This window comes from Piliocolobus tephrosceles, chromosome 5, assembly GCF_002776525.5.
Source record: "Piliocolobus tephrosceles isolate RC106 chromosome 5, ASM277652v3, whole genome shotgun sequence".
In the NCBI taxonomy this organism is placed as follows: Eukaryota; Metazoa; Chordata; class Mammalia; order Primates; family Cercopithecidae; genus Piliocolobus; species Piliocolobus tephrosceles.
In genome coordinates this window covers 146,192,104-146,218,355 of record NC_045438.1, presented here as the reverse complement: position 1 = coordinate 146,218,355, position 26,252 = coordinate 146,192,104, and the positions used below count along the sequence as shown (strand labels likewise).

Here is a 26,252-nt window from a genome sequence, read left to right as displayed (position 1 = left end):
CACTGCAGTTGCACAGCAGTTATACTGTCTGTCATAACACTGAAAGTGAACCCACAGAACATGCGTGCTTTCATAAAGAACCCCTAGAATTCAATCTTCTTTATAGAATGACTGCATGATTAATACTCTAACTCTGAGATTCTAATCACTTGACCCACAGTAATCTACTGTGATTTTAAAGTAAGCTGTTAATTGTCTTATGTGCAAGGCTAGCTTCTGTTTTTTGTGACACATTCTGATAAGAACTTCTCAATGGGAGTGATAGATTTTCTTTGGATTTTCTATTAAATGAAGTGAAGAAACTTTGAAAAATCAGCATTTTAGATTTTGATGTCTCTAAGGAGTCAGTTTTTATTTTTTAAGAGGAGACCTGTTACACCCAAGCATGCATTCAAAAGAGATAAAACTAAAAGAAGCTTGCAATGGGATGGGTCACTAAGGACCTCAGAAATAGATGAAATGGATGTGGGCTTTAGCAGTTGTTGTTGTGGATGATTCGGCACTTCAGGAGCTTGAGATAATTGTCGATCTTATGTGAATCCCTGCGTAGGCAGTGGAGCAGGTTATAATAAGCAGAAAGGCGAGACTCTTCATCAGCCATCTGCAGGGATGGAAGTCCCGACCAGACAGGGTAGATCTCATTTTCTTTGGTTTCAGGATGAACCTAATCACAAAAAAGTAGTGACTTATTCTTCATATTATTAGCATTTGTATGTCCTTGTTCTTTCTAACTGTTGGATTAAGAATTGAGAATGAGATATGAATGTAAAGTTTTAGACAAAGGCAATGATTTTTGTATATCTGGGCCAGCGTATCAGAAACCTATTCATCTAAAAACTAGAAGCAGAATACACGTTTAGGTTTTCTGATATCTATGTGATCACAGATGAAGTATGTTTTTGCAGGAGTAGACAGATGAAGAACCGGAAAGGTACTATATAAATATCGACAAAGATTTGACCAAGGGACAATGGAGTAGCTCGCTTCGGTGCTCTCACTCGAGGAACTATTTCATTTCCCCATTTCCCCAGTCTTGTCCCTGATGTATCCTTTGTGCTTTATTCTTCCTGACATCCTTTATTTTCTTCCTGCTTTGAACTCAATCTATTCCCTATCTAGTGTATGTTCCAAAAACTTTTAAAAAGATGAAGATTGTACTTGTACTTGATGCTTTGGGGTACAGATAATTTAGTGATGACCACGACTAAGAAAAGCTGCTTAGCAGTCAGATTTTCATTTCCTCAAATTTCTAGGGGAAACAATTGCTTTCTTTTGAGGTCCCTGGGCTGGGAGGTGCTGGGAAAAGCACCTACAAGAAAGGGGTACAGGCCAGGCAGGGTGGCTTACACTGGTTCACGCACTTTGGGAGGCTTGAGGTCAGAAGTTCAAGACCAGCCTGGCCAACATGGTGAAACCCCATCTCTACAAAAAAAAAACCCACAAAAATTAGTGAGGCCTATTGGTGCACGCCTGTTGTCCCAGCTACTTGGGAGGCTGAGGCATGAGGATCGCTTGAACCCAGGAGACAGAGATTGCAGTGATCATGTCACTGCACTCCAGCATGGGTGACACAGTGAGACCTTGTCTAAAAAAAAACAGAAGGTCAGGGGGTTGCTGGCAGCAACCCTTCAGTGGTGAGGGCTGTGTGGTAGGGTTGGGGGCATGGCTGTGATAACAAAAGGAGGCTGAACAGCACAACAGAGAGCATGCTATGATTCTTCACACTCTGTAAGCCTTTGCAAACCAGGAAAGCCCAGAGTTCTTAGAGACCAAGTAACCATTTTAGCAACTTTAGGGATGTCAGCTAGTTTGGAGAGCTATTAGGTATAAATCTGGATGTAGACACGGATCTACTAAACCTTTTTCTACAGAGTGAGAATATTTTTCAAATCTGGGATTCCTTGTTGGAATTAAAGTGTGTGTGTGCACGCCTGTGTGTGTGCATGTGTGTGTGTGTATTCATTGACTGGCTTTATGTTTTTAGTTTTAATTTTTGGTACTTGAGCCCTAAGACAAAATTTACTGTGTAAGGGATAATGATATGAACAAGAATAAATAAATAAGTGGTAGAGAAAAAAGAACAGAAAGTGGAGTACTATAGAACAAATTAGTGACCTCAGAAATTAGGTTTACAGTAATCATACATTCCAAGGTTAATATGTACTTTGTGTTTGTTTTAGATATATTTTCTCCCATGAAAATAACAAAAATGATACATGATAACATGTACTTAGTACACAAAAAGAGAAATACAAAATTGTTCCTGTTATTATTCCTATAATCATATAGTTTTCTTTAGATGGTACATTATCCCTGAAAACCTCAGAAGCTGTTTAGGTATTATCTCACTAATGTTGAAATTATCCCATCTGAATGGAGATACCTATTGCAAATACTAACACAATCTAAATATGACAGATTATTTGGGGGAGATTAAGTACAATGACATGAGTTTTGATTTTGGAGTCCCAAGAAAAAACAAAATTTAGAATGAGGCAACTTTCTATAAATTACAAAACAAAGACATTCCAGAAAAGATATATCCCCTTCTTTTGTGACTCCCTGCCATCTAGTGCTTGTGGGATCCCCTGAAATCAATGCAACCTGTGTGCACTGATGTCATTGTCTTGTCATGTTAATATCTGCTCCTCCCTGACAAGTCTGTGCAGCAGATCGGGGTGAGTGGCTGAGGGCTCATCTAATCTGATTTTGGTTTTCTTCTTTCTCCCTTCCCACTCTCATCCTCTGGTAAGGGGAGAAAAGAGAAAGCATCTGACCAGAATTTTCAATAGTGCGTGTCCTGGGATACTCTGCAGAAAACATGTATCTTGCAGATTCTATTCTGTAGTTTTCTCTCCCTTGAAAACACTTAACTTCCTGTCCTCAGGAAGGGGCAAGTCTTTTGTGGTTTTGCATATAGAGTAGGGAAAGTGACATCTGTCAAATAGCATTCTAAGATTCATTTACATTAGAATCTATGACTATGAATGACTAGGCTCTTGCTTTATTTAATAGCGATCTAGAATATGGAATGCCAAAATTTTCTTCTTTCAAAGGGAATTATTTGTCATCACAGAGGTCACTGCTTATATTAATGAGAAAAACAAAGAAGCACCAGGAGGCTACTCACCTGGCTGACTATCAGCTCCATGCCCTCTAGAAGCCGTTTGGTTTGCTCCTCAATCTCTACGGCTTTGGATAAGATAGCCTCCGGGGTTTCTTGCATACCACGTACTTCCGTCACTAGATGATACAGGGGCTCATTCCAGGATCGCAATATGCTGACTATCAGGCTCAGAAAGTCTTTTTGCTATGAAACCATATAGAATAATTGCATTAAAATAGGTAAAATACAATGGGGTTAGTTACATGTGATTTTTGCTTAGACAGGCTGGACGAAAATATCTCTTTTTATTTCTATGTGTAGGTATATTTTTCTTTAGGTGATAGAAGTTGTAGAAATGTAAAATTTAAACTATTGGCCTAAACTTTGCTAAAATTAAAAAAAAAAGTCTGGCTTATTTCAATAACCACTTTTTCTAATGAGAGTTCTAATTGATAAAATGAAGAATTTTGTTTTTCCTCTGAAATTCTACCATCTGTCCACTTAGCAAGATCTTTTGTATTTGATTGATTTGCTTGTCCTTGGGGAGAAACTAAAGTTTTGCCAGAACTCAGTAGGTGCCCAGAGTATCTGACTTGTGAGAAATATATTCCACTGGGGTCCATGTCAAGGGGCCCAAATCACTCTCATCCAAGCATTCATTCATACTAATGAATCAAATTGTTCATCGAACTATTCATAATTTTTGATTTGTAGTTTTATTTGGGGATCCTAGAACGAAGAGACAATGAAGGTGACATGGAATTCATCAACATGCTTTCCTTGATCTATACAACCCCTGCCCCATGCTGCTGGCAGAGCAGTCTGTTCTCTTGGCTTATGCAGGTGAGTAAGATGGAACCAATGTTATCTTGAATAACCATGGAATTCACAATGGAGTTCTGGCTGCCTAGTTTTTGCTTACTACCAGGATCGTGTAGGAGACTCCAAGTAGCTGATTATCTCTGATGTAAAATGCTTACTTTGTAGAAGTACGTGAACTAGTCTAGCGGTAACAAAAAGAATAAAGAAGAAATAAATGGACATTGCAATAGAAACGTGTACGAGGATATGAAAGAAAGGAGCTACAAAGAGGTACAGGCCATAAAGTGAGTGTCAGCGTAGTTTTTCTAGGAGCATTGCAACACAATGATTAAGAGTAAGGGTTTTGAACTGAATGAAGCCCAGGCGCACTGCTTATTTGCCATGTGACTGGTATAAATTCCATAGCCTTTCTGAGCCTCAGTTTCCTTATCTCAGTAAGTGTAATAATAGTATCTCATGGTATAGGATTTTTATGAGGATTAAATACAGTAATGCCCATAAAGTGCCTGGCAATGTAGTACAATTTGAGCATTCCTAATTTAAAAATCTGAAATCTGAAATACTCCAATGAGCATTTTGTTTTTTTAGCATCATGTAGGTGCTCAAAAAACTTAGGATTCTGGAGTTTTTGGGATTTCTGATTAGTGATAACTCAACCTGTAGATCTCAATAAATATTTCCTCTTCCTCCTCCTTCTCCCCTTTCTCTTTCTCCTCCTTCTCTTATTATCATAATTATTATTAATGAACATAGCAGACAGAAATGTTGGTGCCATTCCTAAAATTGTAAATGGAGAATACGTTGAATTGGTAGGGGGCATGTATATAAAGATGTTTGTTTTAAATCATGTTAAGGCTGTGATTATGGTAGACAACCAAAAGGGAGAAATTACAGCAACAGAAGATTGAAGCTGAGATACACGATTGGGGCTGATACACAGACTTGGTAGTCATTAGAACAGTGGCAATTGTTGTAGCTGTGAAAAGCAAAATATTGTGTTTTACAGGATCTGTTTTTTGTGTGTGTGTATGTGAGGGGAGTGGTGACTTTTAACTAAGAAGTAAGAGAGGGCTGAAGAGTCAGTGAAGAATGAAAAAGTAGGTGTCAGAGAAGCAGAAATAGAACCAGAGTAGAGTCTTGAAAGTCCAGAAGAGATGGCTCCAATAGTGCAGGGGTCAGTAATGTAACATGCTGTTGATGTAGGAGTCACGAGTAACATGTAATAAATAAAACTGCATTTGTTTTTCTTACATATGCATAAATGTATATTTATCCACAGAGGTCAAATTCAGTTCAAACTTTCATATAGTATATATACAATCCTAGCGACAAGGGATTGGTTAAAATAATGTTATCTGCAAGGACAATGTACGGATCTGCTATTTAGATTGCCGCTACCATCTTTACTTAGCATTTGATTTGACTCATATTTCATCAATTACATAATGTAATTTTTCAATTGCTTATTCTTCCTATATTTTTCTCTGCGTGTACAATTACCACTGTATTACAGCACCTCTAATAACCTGTCACCATGATAATACGGTGTACTGCCTCGGTTGTTTTGGTGCAAAGCCTGGATGAAGGACTCACATTGATCTGTTGGGCTTGCTCCTTGTCTTCGGGGGTGGGAAGGGAAGAAGTGTGGCAGCTGTTGATGGTCCTGGTAATGAATCCCCGGCCATGGGTATACCGTTTATCCTGGAAATGATGAGACAAATTCAATTAGTTGGGGTTGTTTGGACATTGAATAAATGAATCCATTACCAGAATACTAATACATTTGACAGATGTGTAATTTCTAAAAATTAGAGCTACATAAAAATGAAAACTAAAGAATTAAGAAAGTAACCCTTTTGCCTACTTCCCCCCCATTATCTCTGTAAACTCATTTTTTCATCTAGCTTTCATAAATCTCAATCTTTTCCCTTCTTTGCAATTCCCTTGTTGTTTACTTTTACCATTCACACAAGTCACACAAGTTACTATTTGGAAAGCAAATGCTAAAAATACCAAAAATATGAAACAATACATTTTGTATTGAGAATCATCTTTCTTCAGCATTTGAGCCAAATGACATAGTGCAAATGTATTTACATGTATTCACTTAGTCTCTTATTTACTGTGGGCCTAAACTGATAGACTTCTCTTAATAGGCATTATAAAATTATAACTTTTCTCTAAAAAGTTTCTCAGAGTCCATACACCTGTACCTTACTAAGTTCATAATAGACATGGAATACAACTTTTTTTTTATTATGACAAAATAAGTCAGAAACACAGGGCACGCAATTTTAGGAAATATAAACAATGGACTGAGGATAAGAACAGAATAAAAAATGAGCTAACAAATTGACAGGAAAGACTAGTCTTTAGCAAAACTTATAAAAGTCCAAAGGAATTACTAGGAAGATTTGGAAGACAAAAGATGGCCAGTCAAAAATGGAGGATGAAAGAGAAATCAGAGAGTAAAAATAATTTTATAAATGTACATTTATACTCTATGGAGGCCCCTGATTTATTAAAGCAGTAATCTATTGTCTGCTCCTTGATTGACCTAGAAGAGTTAACCTATGATTTCCAAAATAGGTTATTCAGAAATAGAGTACGTATTTCTGAAAAAGAAAAGAAAGGGGGGAAGGAAGGAAGGGAAGGAAGGAAGGAAGGAAGGAAGGAAGGAAGGAAGGAAGGAAGGAAGGAAGGAAGGAAGGAGGGAGGGAACTAGGCAGGCAGGGAAGGAAGGAAGGGGAAGGGAAGGGAGGAAGGAAGGAATGAGGGAAGGAAGGAAGGGAGGAAAAGAAAGAAAAAAGCACTGGTTTCCAATTCTAAACTAGCCCTTTATTGTAATTATAAACCCATACAATGAAAATCCCAGAAAAATGATTTCTAGCATTTTGGTGTTTTTGAAGTTATTAATTATTTAATTTCCCCAGCATGGATTCAGCTCAGTTTAACTCTATTCAATCCACCCAATTCGCTGCAGTGCAGTTCTTCGTTATTGGATATCTATTCTGTGCTAAGTGAAGAATGCCTGTGGAGTCTGACCCCTACATTCAAGAATAAGAAATCAACACTCTTCCTTCTCCTCAGCCCCAGCTAAGCATGCTTTAGGTCAGGTGTTTAAATTTTGTTTATTTTTTTTAAATAAAGTGAATTAAAGAAAAAATTTAAAAGTCATTACATTCTTTGAGAATCTTTGCGATTTCATGGCACTGTCCCTTTCTTCTTGTTCCACATCTTATGAGCTGGTGTCTTCTTTCACAGGTTAAAGTGTAACATTTGAAATTTGGCTTGGGAGGTTTTCTAGGTTAACATGTAGTAGAGCCCAATAGATCATGGGAAGTCTCCTTCAGGGAGGAAGCCAGAAGCGTGGTACTTACGAATTCGCTGAACATTTCTGAGGAGAGGTTATGGATGTAGTGGGACAGGACGACTGCGCGGTCAAACAGGTCTCGAAGGGTCACCTGGCATCTGGCAGCCCCACCAGGACAGACGGGCAAGGGGGCCACGTTCTGGCACAGGAGCAGGTTTGACACCAGCAGCAGCAGGAGAGACCCTGCTTAAATAAGAATGCGAACCACTCTGAGATGATCTATTCCACGGAGGTTTTCAACAGTAATCCTGCCGAGGAAAGCCTTATTGCTCCCCACTGCCCTCAGCTGCCTGATTTGGTACTGTAATGGCTGGGATGGCGGAAGAACCAATGCCTTCCACTGTGTAAATGTAGATATATATATAATTATGTTTGCACAGATATATAGTTTGAGAAGTGTGTTACTTCCTGCATTTTTGTATGGTTCCCAGAAGTGCTTCTGTACTTTGCAAATATTTGGAGCTTAAATTAATTCTGAGCTAGGGTGTTCGGGTCATTCTCTTAAGATAGTTTAATGTCTTGGGAGTTTCTGCAGATTTTCAGCAGTCAGGCTGTCCAGGAGTTTGTAATTTTTTTTTAACTAGGTGTGTCTGATAATTTACATTTTAGACACTGATATAACAAAAACAGCACAGTTGATCCTTTCGATTTATCATCCTGCCTGATAAGAATAAACACATGATTGTTGATTGCTAATACTGAGTATGAAGAGAATTCTGACATAAAAATAATGCTGTAGCTTAGATCTGCTAACTCACCATAATAATCCCATGTATTTGTTTGACACTTTGCCAAAAGCATTAAATTTTTTTTCTGTATTTGAGCTTCATAATAACCTTGTGAGATACACTGGGCCTTTGTAATTATCATCAAATTATATTGATGAAACAGATGGTTTAGGGAAGTTAAGTGATTTTTCCCCAAGTCGTATTATTAGTGGGTGAGAGAGGCATGATGCCAATACTGTGGTCTTTGCACATCGTCTTGTCACATTGCGTACACCTGTGGGCTCTCAGTCTTCATCTGTGTAATGGGGGCCGCATGAGTAGCTGTGATGTCTCAGTGTTTACGTAAGTTGTTGCCATCGCTTATAAAGAACAACAAGTTCTTTGCCTTTGATTGATTGCATCACAACAGAGGCCCCAGAAAGCTTGATTTTATCCACTTTTCCTGCTCTAATTACAAAACACTCTGATCATTGTTGAAGGTTTTCGAAGCTTTGCCATCAATTTGCTATCTCAGCAAATGGACAGTTACAGTCCTGTAACATATCAATAACTTATACTTTCAAAAGGAAAGAAATGATATATAGCTACCAAATTTAAATCACTTGTTAACTTCAGTGACACTACCCCAAAAGAATGCCCAATATAAAACCGTGTTTATCACAAAACTTAAGTCCTTCAAAACCTTTAATAAATGCAATCGGAAATATCCAAGATAAAACTACGCAAATGATAAAGATTAGTTTGTGAAAAAGTACCTAAACCTAAACACTTAAAAATACCTAAAAAATCGTTTAGTGTAGGAAGTGACCTTTTAGTTGTAAAATAAAATTTTTGTTTGAGATGATTCCTATTATAGACTTTTAATTTTTCAAAACCTGATGCTTCCAAAAAAGTTTATTTTATGCATACTATAATCATATGATGAAACCAAATGTATATTTTATCTGTATGTGTAAATAAAATGTGCTTTGTGGATAGAGAAATTGGAATAGCAGGTCTAGGAAATTCACAACTGGATAGATGTTCTGTATCTCTGAGTACATTTATCTGCACATTTAGCATGGAAGGGATTTTTAAAGCCCAAGATGAGATAAAATAGACACATGTTTTTGTTCTTCATTTCATTAGAAACAAATTTTATGGTTGTTACTAATTTATTTTCCTTGCAAATGTCAACCAAGAAAGTAAAGGTGATTAGTTATTACTAGGCAGCCTGTTTTTCTTTTGAAATGTCATTTGGCTTGAACCCAATTGACAAAGAATAGAAAAGACAATTCTGCTATTAGTGTCTATTTTATGGCTTCACAACTGAAAGTTTCATCAGGTTGATTTGAGTTGGCCAATCCACATTAGAGGCCTGATAATCAGAAAATGTTACTTTGTCCCTTTGAGAGTTGTGGCAAATTGGACCTATAGACTCTTTGAGTCTTATTCTAGTCCAGAGTTTCTCAATCTTGATATTATTGGCATTTTGAGTTGAATAATTTCTTGTTCTGGGGGCTGTCCCGTGCATTGAAGGATGTTTAGTAGCATCCCTGATCTCTACCCATGAGATACCAATAGCACTTTTCCCTCACTTCCCCACCTCAGTTAAGACAACCCAAAACACCTCCTGACGTTGCCAAATGCCTCTGGGAGAAGACAGGATTTCCCTGTTTGAGAACCATTGTTCTGTTCTATGGTGCCCTTGTATAATTGCTTCCTAGAGCAATCATTAGATTGCACTTCTAAACATTGTAAACCTGCAACCTCTTATTAGTTACAATTTCACATTAATCCCCCCCACAGGAGTGTTGATACAACCAACACCCCAGTGAGTTGTCACGCATACCTTTCCATGGCGATCCTTTGATGTTCATGTTGGTGATCGTTGCGGGAAACACACTTCACCAGAGGAGATTCGGAAGTCTTACGGTTTTCTCTTTCCCAGATTCTGGCTTTATAAACCTTTGACATCTTCATGAATATAATGAATCAGGCATTCGTTTCCCTTTTCCTGGTCATCTATTTCCGTCATTGAGATTACCCCCATAATTTCAAACATCAAATGGTATTTTATTTCTTATTCATATTCAGGAAGACATATTGGCCAGAAATGAACATTCTAGGAAGGACTTTGATTAATTAGGCCAAAAGGAAATGAGAGAAATGATGAAGGTGAGATCTGAGACTAGTTTGGTTTGGAGAATCTATAAAACTACAGAAGTCATTTACTTTAAAATTTATCTTATTTCTCTACAGTTTGTTGAATATATAGGATTATATTTCACTTAAGTAACAGTCTCACGTATTATCAGTTATCAAGTTTCTTCCTCAAGATTGCTAGGTAAAGATTTAAACATTTTTACACTAAATACCAAGAGATATAGAATAAGGATTGAGAAATCAGAATTTTCAGTCCTCTGTTACACTGTCATTAAATTTCCCTCATTTTGTTTCTTTTTACATTTTGTCTTTTAAAAAATACATTTTGTCTTTTTAAAAATAGCATATCTGTATGGTACTTTCAATCTACATCTTCATCTGTTTATTTCTTTTGATTTTAACATATGTGTTAAGTGGTATTATTCTCTCCAGTTTACAGATGAAGAAACAGAAGCCTGGAGAGACTAAAGGTCAAGAATATGAAAGAAGTAGTTCAGTGCAAAAGTAATTGCGGTTTTGGGCTTTACTTTCAAATGGTAAAAACTGCAATCACTTTTGCACCAACCTAATAATTCTACAGTTGAGTTAAATGAAGGAACAATTATTACTTCACGGAAAATCAGGAGTCATGTGAGGAAGGCTGGGAAATGAATTCTCTTGTAAACATCCTGTGGACCCACTTCTAAGACAAACAAGCTATAACCCCTGATTTAAGCGTTTATTTTGGGGAAGCGATACAGTAGTTTTCCAGGGTAAACACACACGTGCGTGCACACACACACACAGACACACTTACACCCATCATCCTGCTATACCATGTAATAAACTGAAATTCTAGCCAGTAATTTCCACTCTTTTCAAGGATAGGAGTGTGTAAACTGTTATTAACTTATGATCTCTCTACCTTCTCTGACCCTGAGCCACTCTGGGGTTAAGGTGACAAAAATTCATCTTTCATGGGCTTAAAAATTCCATTCACCTTTTGAAAATTTCCTGAATGAAATGATTATAATGAATAAGAACTAAGTTTTATTGATGACTTTCTCTAATTTTTAAGTCCATGCATCTAAAGCAGCCTGTGACCTTTAGTTTCAAATTTGCTGTCCCTTACAATAGACTGATGAATGAGGTAATTTAAAAAATAATCTTCCTATGGCATTTACTTTTTCCATAGTTCCTAGAGCCACATATGTGCTTTAGCAATTATCTGACTAAGTGCTCTTATGGGGACCTAGAAATCTTAACGAAGACTAACGTCTCTGAAAAACTATCTTCCTAATTGCCTTAGTTTAAGGCAATCTTGCATTTTGAATCATAAACATCAAATGTGATGATTCATAGACTCTCTCAATCTGAAAGCTGGGTCAGGATTCCATATATTCACATTAGGTATTCATTTTTTCCCTGGATGGCGAAAGTCTGAATTATTAAGAAAGCAGAGCTGTGTGGCAGAGGAATTTACATTATCCTATATTCTCCTCCTCTCCCATAAACTTAAGAGTAAGAAAATCTGTTACAAGAACTGACAATGACAACTTAATCTTAAAATTTAAAGGTGTTGCAACATTTGTAGATAGCCAGGATAAGAGCAATCTAAGAAAACCTAAGCTGTGTTTATTCAGTGGCAGTCAGTCGATTTATTTGACTGCAAAGAGGTACATGTTTCTCTGTAAAATTTATTGTGTGTTTCCTTGCTGCTCCACAGCCCCACATTTCCTGTGAATGGAATATTGCAATATATAAATAATGCAAAGACATATTTTATGCAAAAATCATAGTTGTCCTATTCTTCTAATTGCTGTGCATGTTATCCCCTTTCACCTTAATTTTTATGTGTGCTTTTTTGTCAGCCTTTCTCTTTATCAAACTGTGCCCTTAATTTAGAACAATAAAGAAGTTCAGTAAGAATCGGGTTGTTGGCCGGGCGCGGTGGCTCAAGCCTGTAATCCCAGCACTTTGGGAGGCCGAGACGGGCAGATCACGAGGTCAGGAGATCGAGACCATCCTGGCTAACACGGTGAAACCCCGTCTCTACTAAAAAAAAATACAAAAACTAGCCGGGCGAGGTGGCGGGCGCCTGTAGTCCCAGCTACTCGGGAGGCTGAGGCAGGAGAATGGCGTGAACCCGGGAGGCGGAGCTTGCAGTGAGCTGAGATCCGGCCCCTGCACTCCAGCCCGGGCGACAGAGCGAGACTCCGTCTCAAAAAAAAAAAAAAAAAAAGAATCGGGTTGTATGTTTTAAAACTTTACAAAACTTCGTTAGCCATTTTTGGTCTGAGGTCTTGTGATGAAACTGGGGGCTGATGATTGATTTACGTCAAGTAGCTGAATAAATAGCTCAAATGTTGCTAAAATTCCCATACTATGTTTAGTACCTGAAACTAATAAACAAGTTTGCCATCTTTTCTAAAGAACTCTAATTTTTAACATTAAGTAACATCAGATTGGTTTTTATTCCTAATTTGGAACAAAGTTTGTATTTTCTTCTGTTTATCTGTTTTTAAGTTTGGAATAATTTTGTTTTTTCTTCTGTCATATATGAAGCAAAGTATATTTAAAATCCTTCACAGGCCGGGTGCGGTGGCTCACGCCTGTAGTCCTAGCACTTTGGGAGGCTGAGGCAGGCAGATTAAGAGACCAGGCAGTCTGACCAATATGGTGAAACCCCGTATCTACTAAAAATACAAAAATCAGCTGGGCGTGGTGGCGGGCACCCACCGAGTAGTCCCAGTTACTCAGGAGGCTGAGCAGGAGAATCACTTGAACCCAGGAGGCGGAGGTTGCAGTGAGCCGTGGTCGTACCACTGCACTCCACCCTGGGCTACAGAGTGAGACTCCATCTCAAAAAAACAAAACAAAAAATGTCTTCACATAACTTAAGAGGTGTCTAATGCAAGATATGCTAGGGGATATTAAAGAGTGAAAGAAATTAAGAGTTAAAAAAAATCCTCAGAATAAATGTATCACAAAGATATTTCAATTTATATTAGTAGTGAATTGTTTTAAATAAAGTGAAATATGAAATGATTAAAGGTGTATTGTTTATGAATTGAAAAATTCTGAATAGTCATCTTCTAATGCTTGGACTAAAAAATTAAATAGTATGTGTGCTGTTTTCTGTATAAAATATTAGACAATGTAAAGGGCACATTGGAGAAAAGATCAATAGTGTTTTTTTTGAATGGCACTATTTTTAGAATAAGCAAAATGCAATGACTTAATTACATCTTACTATTTAGATTAACTTCATACATATTGTTGAATTGAATTTGGCCTATTGCTGCCCCATTTTCAGTAAACTGCAATCTAACTTAGTATGTAAACAAACTGCAACCTAAATTAAGAATATATTCTTGTAACAAGTAGCTGAATCTTGGACAATCTTAGCAGCTGAGCTTTCAGCCAATTACAGGCTACAAACTGCTCAGATATGTCCAAATAAGGCAAAGGAGGAGCTGTAATCAATGACACTATTTCTGTTTGTCATTTTATTTTTCTGTCTGTAAATACTGCCCGCCCACTTTGCAGGGAGGAGCTCTCTAAACCATTACTCATTTAGGGTGCTGCCTCATTCATTCATTGTCTCTTTGCTCATTTAAACCCTGCTAAAATCAATTTTTCTAAAGTTTTTTCTTTTAACAATAATAAGACATGCTTTTGTTTTCTTTTGGAAGTGTTTGTGTTCAGTGTTTGTTTTTGCTAGGGCTTTGGAGATCATCAGTTTCCCTTAGTGACCCCAGAATGCAAGTTCTTAATCTCTTGTCAGTTCCTAGGGCATTTACTCCTTAAATAAGAAAACCATAGTGGAAGCATTTGGAAATTTCCCCTATAATTCTTATTTTTTTCTTTTAATTACTACTATACTATTCATATCATCTGGTCTAGTTCTATGAGATCTCTATGAATTATATGTCACATGCTTGTTCTGAATCATGTGTGCCTTGAGACAAATTTTAATGCCTGATATAAAATAATGCCAGATTTAAGGATGATGTGTCCAGAGACTTCACAAATGTAAATCTCACCCTTTCAGAGTTATGTTTTTTTTTTAGGCAAAATAATTAAATATTTAGCTGTATGCTAATCAGAAGTGAGGTGGATAACTTTCCTTGTGAAAGGTTCCTGACACTTTAATATTATGTGTATGGGCACAGGCACACACAATTCTTATCTGATGGAAAGTAGAGCTGAAGCATGCCTACTTCTAGCTAGGGATCAACTGGTCTATCTATCTATCTATCTATCTATCTATCTATCTATCTATCACCTGTCTATCTGTTAATCATCTCTTATTATTATCTAATAGGAAATGGGACTCTCAGCCATGCTTACTTCCAGGGATAATTTTAAATTTTATAATTTAAAATTCTAATTAGCACAGGCACCATCAAATAGAATGGAAAGCTATAGCAATAGGTCAGTGTGCCTGAGGCCCCCTGAAATGATAGGCATTCATTTTTTTATTGTTTCATAGTGGTGAGACTGTAGGGGTTGACCTATGCGAGGGGCTGGGGGAGTCTAGAGGAATCAGGGCACTTGGGAAGTCAGGGAGGTGGGTCTGTGCTGAGAAGTATTTTGCTATTGTAACAACTCTTAGGGCCATGCATGTGCTGACACACTATCACCCCTAACTTCCTCTACTGCCAATGTTTTTGCCTATATTGAAAGATGCAGATTGAAAAGTAGAGCAGGCTCTTCAGAGAAAATGCTACCCTTCAAATCCAGCCTACATACCCTTTATCCTCCAATACATTTTTCTGTTAGAATTTGTCTAAAATATCTTAGCTGTGACACATCTGCTTAGTTTTTTTTTTCCTATTTATTTATTCATGTCTTATCAGTATAACCAAAGGGATTATTTTTTAGGAAAGCTCCTTACCATTGCGGTTGATCTAGAAGAAAATGGACACTAAATAAGAATTAATTCTTTGATGGAGTGCTCTATTGTCCAACAGTAATTAACACATGTATACTACTAGGCTTTTAAATGACATATGGGAATGCAGAAGTTCAAGGTGATGAAGAAGTCTTGTGGGAAAGGCAGGTCACAGAATCATGGATCTCACTAATTCTAATAAAATAAATGGACAATAAGATTAAAAAGAAACTAAAAATACACTTATCAAAAGTGGAAGGAAGTATGAACATGTTTATTTTTAAAAATGGTTTATATCTGAGAATCAATAGATATAGTCAAGCTGATTTTTATCAGTTACGATTTCAACAGATGATGCAAAGTTCTGACTGTAACCCTTACAAAAATGGAAAACAGATTGTAAACCTTTTAAGTTGTCAGAAAAAGAAAATACACACACACACACACACACACTCACACACCCAAAACACAAGACATTCCGTTTAACAGAAAATAGAAAAAAAGGATATGTAGACAACAAAAATATGCAATTAGGGGGCAGAATAAAATCAAGTATATTGAGATAAATCTACTTATTAAAATAAGAAAATGACTCAGCTTCTCTAAAAATGGCAAATTCCAATTAAATGCTTATATACAAGTGACACATCTTGTAGGGGAAAAGAGATTCCTTTTCTTGCCCATAGATAGGTTCATGCCTGACAGTCCTATAAGAAAAGACAGTAACAAAATAAAAACGTACAGATTTATTCAATATAAATTTACATGAAAAAGAGCCTTCAGAAATGAAGAACCAAAGAAACAGAGAAATGTGTATTTTTATGCTTAAGGTTGATAAAAAGTGGACAGTCATGTAGAAATATAATTGTACAAAAAGGAGTATGATCTAAGATACTATAGGGAACTTACCAAAGCCTGTATGTCCCGATTCTTCTGGGTGTCTCTGTCTTTGAGGGTACTTCTGTAATGAAGGTTCTTATGACCTACTTTATAGAAACGTCAGAGGATTCTTTTATGGCCTGCTTCAGGGGAGAAGGGTGGGAAAAGCTCGCAGAGTGAACTCCCTGTTTCTGCTATTTTCTGAAATGCCAAGATGCCATATTTTGGGGTAGTGTGTTCTGAACCCCATCGATCTAAAAGAGTGGTTTTCAAAGGTCAGGCAGTTAGGTGGTGATTTTACCTCCCAGAGACATTTGGCAATGTGTGAAGATGTTTACGACTGTCATAACTGGAAGTGCAGGTGCTGCTGGTATCTGGTGAGCAGAGACCAGACGTGTTGCTAAACATCGTACAACACACAGAGCAGCTCTCAGAACAAAATATTATGCCATCCAAATGTCAGTAGTGCTGCTGTTGAAAAACCTAGATTAAAATGGAGTGTCTAAAAAAGTTAAAGTACCAAAATATCACACCAAGCAAATTAAATTGTTGGAGTAATAAATTTATTACTAGGCATAAATGTTAAAGCAAAGTACAGTACTTTGTGATATTGTATTGACATGCAGTCAACAATGGAGATGGGACTGTCTATAGTCTTTTTGCATTCAACAATAGGATCAAAAATATTAAGCATGTATTAAGCAAATGTGAGGGAAAATTAACCAAGACACAAGATATGGGTGTGTGTATTTCAAGCACTTAGAACATCTACAATAGAATATATGGCAAAAACAATATATAAATAGTTGAGTTTGTTTTATTTTCTCTTACTGGTTACCATGATTGTTTAATGGCTGAATCTAAATAATTCCTTGAGTTCTTATCTATGCTAATTTTTGTTGCCATTCAACCTTATACTGCCCCCTTTGGCTGTCTTATTCAAAGTCATGACTTTACTTGTCACACCCAGGAAGATGATCCCAGCTCTGTTTATCTCTCCCTAAGTTCTCTTCTGAGTTACTAATTACCTGCTAGACATTTCAATCTATATGTCTACAAGTAATATATAGTGAATTATTAAAGAAAATCCTTAACGATTCATCTTTTCTCTCAAATAGCTTCTCAGTCAACACTTAACATCTCAGAGTTGTGTTTATTTCCTTTTCTTTTGTTTCCCTTGCATCACACTCAACCAGTTGGTGGGTGACAATTATTCTGTCTCTCTAATTCCATAAAATTATCTTTCCTCCTCTCTCCAGGTTATCTTGACTTGCATATTAAAATAGCTTCTCTTCCAATTTCTCCTGCCTATGTTCAATTCAATTTCAATCTGTTCATCCATTAAGAAGATTAACCACCCTGAAGCTCAACTTCTGGACAATCTCTAATTTGTCTAAATCACAGTATTTTAGAGGTAGAGGAAACATGGAGTAATTCTAACCAAATATCACATTACAAAAATAAAGAAAGTGAGGTAAACATATTTAATTACTGAAAGAACTGGCACTGGAACTCCAAATCTTTCTCCAGCCATACTGGTAATATTTCTTCTTACCTTCTGTCTGCCCACTTCTATATGCCTTTTTATATGCCCACCGAGCTTCTTATGTAGCTAATGATAAGTCTTCGTGAGGAGATAAAGATGTGACCTTGAATACACATTTTGAAACACATTATTACTTCAAGGAAAAATGCCAAGGTAATTGGGTTTCCAAAGAGAGGAGAGATAAATGGAATGTTCTGAAGAATTCAGTGTCTTTAAGAAAACATGGCCACTGTCAAAGAGAATTTGAGTGTGATTCTAAATCATGTTATAAAAACAATACGTTTGTTAGACTACTTCTTAATGAGTTATGCAGATAAGGGATGAGAAGCTATTAATTTTTTTCATCTTCAAATTGGTCTTTGATTTATCTGCCATTTTGGTCTCTAAGAATTCTTTTACTAATATGAGTCTTGCATGTGTCATAAAATTTTCATTTAACTTTTTCACTTGTCACTTCTACATCATTAGTGGAATGAAAGTCAAAGAATTCTTGTAAATTAAAAAAAAGAGATAAAAGGTTATCTGTCGACCACTTGAGAGATGCTATGCTATTATTACCATTAGAGGTGATGTGGCATTTGAATGTTCTCTTTTCTACAGGCCATTTGGTACTGATATCTTATAAAATTAACTTAATAGATGAGAAATAGTGTGTTTCATCCAGAAGGGAGAATTGATTTCATAAAGAAACAAAGTGAATGAATATAAGTTATAAGTTTCTGTTACTAACTGCAAAATAACAGATAGTCTTTAATTTCAGTTACATTTGAAAACAAAGTATCCATTGGAATAAGTGGAAATCATAGGTACATATGTAGGAGACAGCTATGAAATTATGAGAATGTTTTCATGTTTGATTTATAAAAAGCTTTCTCATTGAGGTTATGTCAATTATATAGGAGTACATATTTTATCATTTAAGAATAATTTTTGAAGATAACTATGTGAAATAACTGTCTTCCAAACTCTTAGCTACATGAATGAAGTTAACAGTGAAATAATTATTTATGTGTTTTAATCTAAAGAGAACTTTAATATCAAATGTCAAGAAAGAACTTCTTTTTCCGTTTCCAAGTAGTTTCAAAAAGGGTTCATTGCATTTGCTTGTGTAGATCTGTATCTTATTTTTGTTGAAAACCTTTTAAATTTTTGTTTATAGGTTAGCAAATTAGACGGTTAAAAACAGTCAATCACATTGTAGGTTTTGTAGGCCCTAAGCAATTGTTGGTGAAATTATGAATGATTTTTACCTTTCAAACTCCTTGATGACCCAAACAATGATGAAAATAATGAAATCCCTTTTTTCAGTGCTCTGATCAAAATCCTATAACATGCCATTAGTGTGTAGATTTTATCCATATTACTTGAGTAGTTTAACTTTAAAACTTGTACAAATTTTACTCACTGTGTATGTGTTGGCAGCCACTAGATATGTACATGTGTTTGTTCTGAATTACTCAGATAATTGTCCCAATCTCACTGTGTATCACAAAACTTTACCACATGCAAAATATACTTTAATTCCTCATCAGTGTTTTAACATTTTTGGAAGATATATTTTTTAAAATTACTTTCATTATATGAAGTATTTCTAGCAATACAACTCAAAATTTCAAATCCCATAAAAATGATTCCATTAGAGCTTTTAGTAACTTTGCAGAAGGTCTAGAATATGAAAGTGAAAATAATGGACAGCTTTTAATGGACTAAAAGATTTCATGTTACATGTATATAAAATAAAGGGTAAAAAAAATAAGTTCTAGATAGCATCTTATCACCCAGGTCCATTTTCACTGATAACCACTGCTTCAAAGGTTAAATTAAAATGCACACCTGCAGAATAAATGTGTGTTTAAAGAATTCATTAAAAGTGGAATATTCCTTCCTGTTTGGCCAATTCCTTAATGAATATATTTGCATTTAATAATAGCATCTTACCTTTAGAGCTTTCTTGCTCATTTTCTCTGCCTTTATCCTAAGCAGTCAGATTTCCAAGGTTAAGACCAAAGGCTTTGTAAAAATGTCATGGGTTTGTCCTTGTCAAAAAAAAAAAAAAAAAAATCTCAAAAGTCTTTTCTGGCAGTTTACTTCAATGTCATTTCAAGCATAAGAAACTTTACATGATCCCACACATAAAATCAAAAATATTGTTTTGTACTGTTATGAAAGATTTTATTATGTATTCAGGGCAGTTCATAAAGATGACATTACAACTGTTTGACTTTCATTACAACCCCAAATTACAAATTTATGTCTTAAGCCTTGTCTTTGTAGAAAGGGTTGTATGGAAGCAAACTTCAAGATTTTAAATTAAGCAATATGCTTATTTTTAAGAATAAATTTTATATTATTGTTTGTTAAGGAGTTATACAGACCTATGTATACATCATTGAATAGGGGAAATAACTTTTAAATTAAATTATTTGCTCCAATTCTGGCTTACTCCAACAGTACCTAGGTGAACCAAATAGTTACTTTATTACCAAATTTGATAGATATGATGTGTCATGCTTTGTGAAAATTTCTGATGCCTCCACATTTCCTGTTGCTCATGAAGCTTCATAAACTTCTATAGCTAGCAACTTCCAGTGATACCTAATCCTGCCAAGGTATTATGAAATCAAACAGGCCAAGTACTCATTTGCAACAGTGGCCTCTCTGCATAGGGCTGATTTGGTGATACTTTGATTAATGTTAGAATATCCTCTGTGAGATAGACTATAAATAGTTGTTTTGATTATCTATGGCTGCAAAAAACAAAAACAAAACAAAACAAATTACCCTCAAATTTTGTGGTTTACAACAACAACAAACAATTTGTTGTTATCGCTCATGGCTCTTGCTTGGGATCTTTCATGTGGATTGCAGCCAAATGGTGGCTTGAGCTAAACATACCTTGAAGGCTTCTTCACTCACATGTTTGTTAGTTGATATTGGCTGTCAGCTGGGATTGTCCATCAGAATTCCTACTCAGGGCCTCTCCATATGCTTGGGGCTTCCTCACAGCATGGTGGAAGATCTCTAAAGCAACTAACCAAAAAGACTAGGCAGAAACTCTACTTCCTTTTATCAACTGCCTTGGAAGTTACATAGTATCATTTCCTTCCTGGTTGCTGGCAGGCCTGGATTCAAGGGATAAAATAGACCCCAACTCTCCAACTCTCCTTGAGAGAGGTTTCAATATCACCTTGTAAGAAAATTGTGTGGAATGGAAGATTTTGTCCTATCCGTCTTGAAGAACATATCTGTGATAATCATTGTACTCCAGTGTAATATCATTATCTGCTTCTTTAATTATTCTGCAATGACCTTTGATGTCTACTACCTTTTTTTTTTTTTTTTTTTTTTTTGAGACGGAGTCTCACTGTTGCCCAGGCTGGAGTGCAGTGGCGCGACCTCAGCTCACCACCACCTCCTCTGCCTCCTGGGTTGAAGCAATTCTCCTGCCTCAGCCTCCCAAGTAGCTGGGACTACAGGTGCATGCCAACATGCCCGGCTAATTTTGTATTTTTAGTAAAGATGGGGTTTCACTATGTTGGCCAGGCTAGTTTTGAACTCGTGACTTCGTGATCTGCCCACCTTGGCCTCCCAAAGTGCTCTGATTACAGGCGTGAGCCACCATGCCTGGCTGATGTCTACTATCTAATTAATAATTTTTTACTCAACAACAACACATTTACTTGTATTCTACTTCAGGGCTGCCAGATATTGACAGATTCCTCCTTTGGCTGAAATAACTTTTTTTTTTTTGAGATGGAATCTTGCTCTGTCACTCAGGCTGGAGGGCAGTGGTGTGATCTTGGCTCACCGCAAGCTCCGCCTCCCGGGTTCACGCCATTGTCCTGCCTCAGCCTCCTGAGTAGTTGGGACTACAGGTGACCACCACCACGCCCAGTTAATTTTTTGTATTTTTAGTAGAGGCAGGGTTTCACAATGTTAGCCAGGATGGTCTCAATCTTCTGACCTCTTGATTCTCCTACCTCGGCCTCCCAAAGTGCTGGGATTACTGTTTCTAAAACCATTTCTTCTAACCTGGAACACAAGTCTTGCAAAGGAAAGAATACCAAATAATTATTTTGTTTCCAGAATCTAGATCAGGCATCCACAAACTTTTTCTTAAAAAAAGCAGATACTAAATATTTCAGGCTTTGCTACCCAAGAGACAAAATCAAGGGTAGTATGTAGGTACTTATATAAGTATTTAAAATGTAACTATTAAAAAAATGTAATTACAATTCTTAGCTCATGGGCTGTGCATGAGCTAAGAATTCAAATAGCTAGTGGACTGCCTTTGGCTGGCAATCTATCGTTTGTCAACCTCTGGCCTAGAATCTTAGGCAGTGGTGCAAATCAAAATTTGTAAAGCCCGTGAATGACTTTTCATTTGGTTTTATGAATGTATGTAGATGTTGAAAAAATCTGACTCTATACCTATACTGGGCATTGCAAATTTCTGCGTAAAGCTTTCAGTTTTAATTGCAAATAATCTGCAGCATAATTTGATGGGCTGTTTGAAAAATCTGTCAATCAGTTTAAGTTATAAAACAAGTGTGAAAGCAAATCTCTAGATAGCCAGAGTAAGGTAAAAAATTATTCAAAAAATTCAATTTCTTTTCTCTTCCTGATGGACCTTAGTGAAGAACAAAGGCAATGTATTCATGCGTTATATTTTATTGTCATTATTGTTCTATGTGTAGCTACTCCCATTTTTTCTTTCTTTCTATCAATCATCATCTATCTGCTGTTATCTCCTGAACTCCCTTTCCTTTTCCCATCAACACTATTCTAATGTGTTTGAATGAATGAATTTGTATGTGTTGCTGCAAAATATGCACTTTTTATTGAGTGTGCATATATTTTTAATTTACTTAGGTATTGTTTTCGAGATCTCTGATCTTTGTCTTGGTTTTCCTTCACTCAGTTATATGTTGATGATGTGTTCATGGTGGTATATTACATCTAGTTTGTCATTTCTAACGCCTCTATTATACTTCAATGACTGCATCCACATTTTGCCTGTCCACTCTTCCACAGTGCATCTACTGTCTGTCCTACTATACACAATACTGTGATACACATTTCCATCTGTACCTTTATGTGAAAGAGTGATAGAACATTCTCTTATAAAGAAATTGAAATTGGAGGTCTAGTGACAATTGTGACTAAGTCAGTGCTTTACAGATCCTCTTGGGCTATTACAATTTCTGTTGTACAATTCAGTGATAACACACACAGAAGATACTGAAAACAAACGATGCAAAAGGATTTCATTAAGAGTGCAATTCCAGTGATTATTCTATTGGAACTAAATTTATTCACTTGTTTAGATTTGATTGAGGTGACTATCTTAAAAATGAATATTAAGGCATTTGAGTTTTTGTCAACATTTTAGTAGTTGCTCTAGAGATTACAGTATATACCCATAGTTTTTCCCAGGATAGTTAACATTAATAATGTTCCATGCCACATAAAATATAGCAACTTTGCAATTGTATAGGTCTATTTACCTCTCCTTATCCTTTCTATTATAGTTGTCATATGGATTACATATATGTATATATGTACGTGTATATATGTTGTGCAACTCATAAAAACTACAGTTTTGCTTCACAGACTATGAAAATAGTTTTATATATTTACCATTTCTGGTGTTTTCCATTCCTTCCTAAAGATCCAAATTTACTTCTGCTATTATTTTCTCTAGGCCGAAAAACATCCATTAGCATTTCTTATATTACAAGTGTACTTATGACAAATGTTCTCAGTTTTTAAAATCTGAAAAAGGATTTTGTCTTTTTTTGTTGTTTATTTTTTGTTTTTTGTTTTTTGTGAGATGGAGTCTCACTCTGTCACACAGGCAGGAGTGCAGTGGCACAATCTCGGCTCACTGCAACCTCCACCTCCCAGATTCACACCATTCTCCGCCTCAGCCTCCTGAGTAGCTGGGACTATAGGGGCCTGCTCCCAGAACCAGCTAATGTTTTGTATTTTTAGTAGAGACGAGTTTTACCATGTTAGCCAAGATAGTCTTGATCTCCTGACATTGTGATCCTCCCGCCTTGACCTCCCAAAGTGCTGGGATTACAGGCGTGAGCCACCACTCTCAGCCCTTGTCTTTATTGTTAAGAGATAGCTTTACTAGATAAAAATTATTAGTTCATTTTTTTTTTCTTCGAGCACTTTGAGTATGTTATGCCAATGTCTTCTTGCATCCATAATTTAGGAGGAGAAGTCATTCGTTAGCTAACCATGGATGGTCTCCTATGTGTAATTTATTGTTTTCTTCCTGCTACTTTCAGATATATTTTCTCTTTTTGGGTTTCAAATAGTATGACTATTATGTTCTTAGACATGCTTGTTTTTGAATTTATACTGCTTGAATTTCACTGAGATTGTCATATCTGTACGTCTACTATTTTCACCAATTTGATAACTTTTTGTTTATTATTTATTTGAATATTTTTGCCCCATTTTCTTTGCTTCTTTAGTAAATTGGACTTTTGTTTTTGTCTCACAGTCCTTAAGGTGTGTGGTCATTCTTCAATTTTTTTCTTTCTTTTTCAGATTAGATAATTTCCATGATCCTATCTTCAAGTTTACTGTTTACTTTGTCACCCCCATTTTCCTGCTAAGTCCTTTCTCTGAATTTTCTTAAAAATACAGGTGCTAAACTTTTCTGAAATTTTCATTAGGTTCTTTTCCATTCCATTTTTCTGCTGAGATTCATACCTTTTCATTCATTATGAGCATTTTTTTCTTCATGTCATTTATCATAATTGATGATTGTTTTAAAATTATTTTCTTATAGTTGTAACACCTCAGTCATCTATAGATTGAAGTCTGTTGTCTTTTATTCTGATAATGAGTGACAACTTCTTATTTCCTCATATGTCGAGTAATTTTGGATTGCATTCTTGTCATTGTAAATATAGGTTGCTTTTAGATTTTGTTATGGTCTCCTGAAGAGCATCACTGTTGTTTGCTTGTTTTAATTTGCAATTGATTTAACAAGATTCAAACTTCAAACGCCATTTCATGAGTGGCAATTCAAAATCTCAGTTCAGGCATTCTGCTGGGAGTCTGACACGTACACACACACACACTCTCTCTCCCTCTCTCTCTCTCTTTAGCCAGAAATTTGCATAGAGTTTACACATAGAATTTTGGGCCCCTCCTCCTTTCTGTTTTCTTCCCATCTTGAATTCTCCTTTCACTTTTCAGTGGCTACAATTGTACAGAATAATTCTGGGGTTCCTAGCAGAGTTTTAGCCACTGTGAATGCTGTTATTATAATCTCTCCTCAGGCTAAAAACCATGCATTATAGGAAAATCATCCTTGCCATTCTTTTTTCTGAATGTTGACACTCCTCTAGAAGGTCCCTGCCTTTTTGTTTTGTTTTGTTTTTTTGGTGTCACTCTCCAGTATATTTATGTAGATTTCTACTTTTCTTTTCCTTCCTTTCCCCTTTCTCCTCTCTCCATTCCTCCCCTCCTTCATTCTTTCTTTCCTTTCCCTTTTCTCCTCTTCTGTGCTCTTTCCTCCCTCACTTCTTGCTTCCTTCCTTCCTTTCATTCTCTCTCCTTTCTTTCTCTGTTTCATTTGCTTCATTCCTTCCTTTCTCTCTCTTTCCTTCCTTCCTTCCTTCTGTCCTTCCTTCCTTCTCTCTTTCTCACATTCCCTCTCTTCTCTGTTTCTTTCTTCTTCTTTTTTTTTTATTTCACCAGAATTCATCATTGTTATCAGCATAAGGACTGGGTATGGTAGGAGATTCAAGTCCATGCAAATTTTAGGATGATAACCAATGCTTCTTTGAAATCCAACAAAAACAAATATTTTAATATTCTACACTGGATAATAGATATGTTCTTGTAGTTATAAGATAAACCACGTGTATTAGTCCATTTTCACATTGCTGATAATGACATACCCAAGAGTGGATAATTTATAAAGAAAAAGGTTTAATGGACTCACAGTTCCACATGGCTGGGGAGGCCTCATAATCATGACAGAAGGCAAAGGAAGAGCAAAGGGACTTCTTACATGGACATGGATAAGAGAGAATGAGAGCCAAGTGAAAGTAGAAACCCCTTATAAAGCCATCAGATCTCATGAGACTTATTCACTACCATGAGCATAGTATGGGGGAAACCACCTCCATGATTCAGGTATCTTCCACTGGGTCCCTCCCACAACATATGGGAGTTATGGGAGCTACAATTCAAGATGAGATTTGGGTAGAGAAACAGCCAAACCATATCACCATCATCTATTTTATATAAAATAGTGTTTTAGTTGGATAAGAAATAATTTCCAATAGCATTTTTCAAGTTTTACTAGGTTGTTCTTGCATCACTATAAGGGAATACCTGAGACTAGGTAATTTATAAGAAAGGAGCTTTGGGCTGGGCACGATGGCTCACGCCTGTAATCCCAGCACTTTGGGAGGCCAAGGCGGGCAGATCACAAGGTCAGGAGTTCAAGATCAGCCTGACCAACATGTTGAAACCCCATCTCTACTAAAAATACAAAAATTAGCCAGGTGTGGTGGCGGCACCTGTAATCCCAGCTACTCAGGAGGCTGAGACAGGAGAATCACTTGAACCCAGGAGGCAGAAGTTGCAGAGAGCTGAGATCGTGCCATAGCACTCCAGCCTGGGCCACAGAGCAAGACTCTGTCTCAAAAGAAAGAAGGAAGGAAGGAAGGAAGGAAGGAAAGAAAGAAAGAAAAGAGAAAGAAAGAAAGAAAGAAAGAAAGAAAGAAAGAAAGAAAGAAAGA

General features: G+C 36.4%; 1 protein-coding gene across 3 annotated transcripts; it reads right to left on the bottom strand.

Moving 5' to 3' along the window:
* Positions 1-318: 318 nt before the first annotated feature.
* Positions 319-16,053, bottom strand: PRL (prolactin). 3 transcript variants are annotated; one of them, XM_023209757.1, is made up of 6 exons: positions 15,960-16,053; positions 9,861-9,985; positions 7,309-7,487; positions 5,522-5,629; positions 3,131-3,310; positions 319-664 (listed from the first exon to the last, which is right to left on the bottom strand). In XM_023209757.1, exons 2-6 carry the CDS (start codon positions 9,886-9,888, stop codon positions 473-475), a joined length of 687 nt encoding a protein of 228 aa, XP_023065525.1. In that variant the 5' UTR covers positions 9,889-9,985; positions 15,960-16,053; the 3' UTR covers positions 319-472. The 3 variants fall into 3 exon arrangements, with proteins under 3 accessions (XP_023065525.1, XP_023065526.1, XP_023065527.1); XM_023209758.1 differs by having other exon boundaries at positions 7,309-7,484; XM_023209759.1 differs by lacking the exon at positions 15,960-16,053 and having other exon boundaries at positions 7,309-7,484; positions 9,861-10,407.
* Between the last annotated feature and the right edge of the window lie 10,199 nt (positions 16,054-26,252).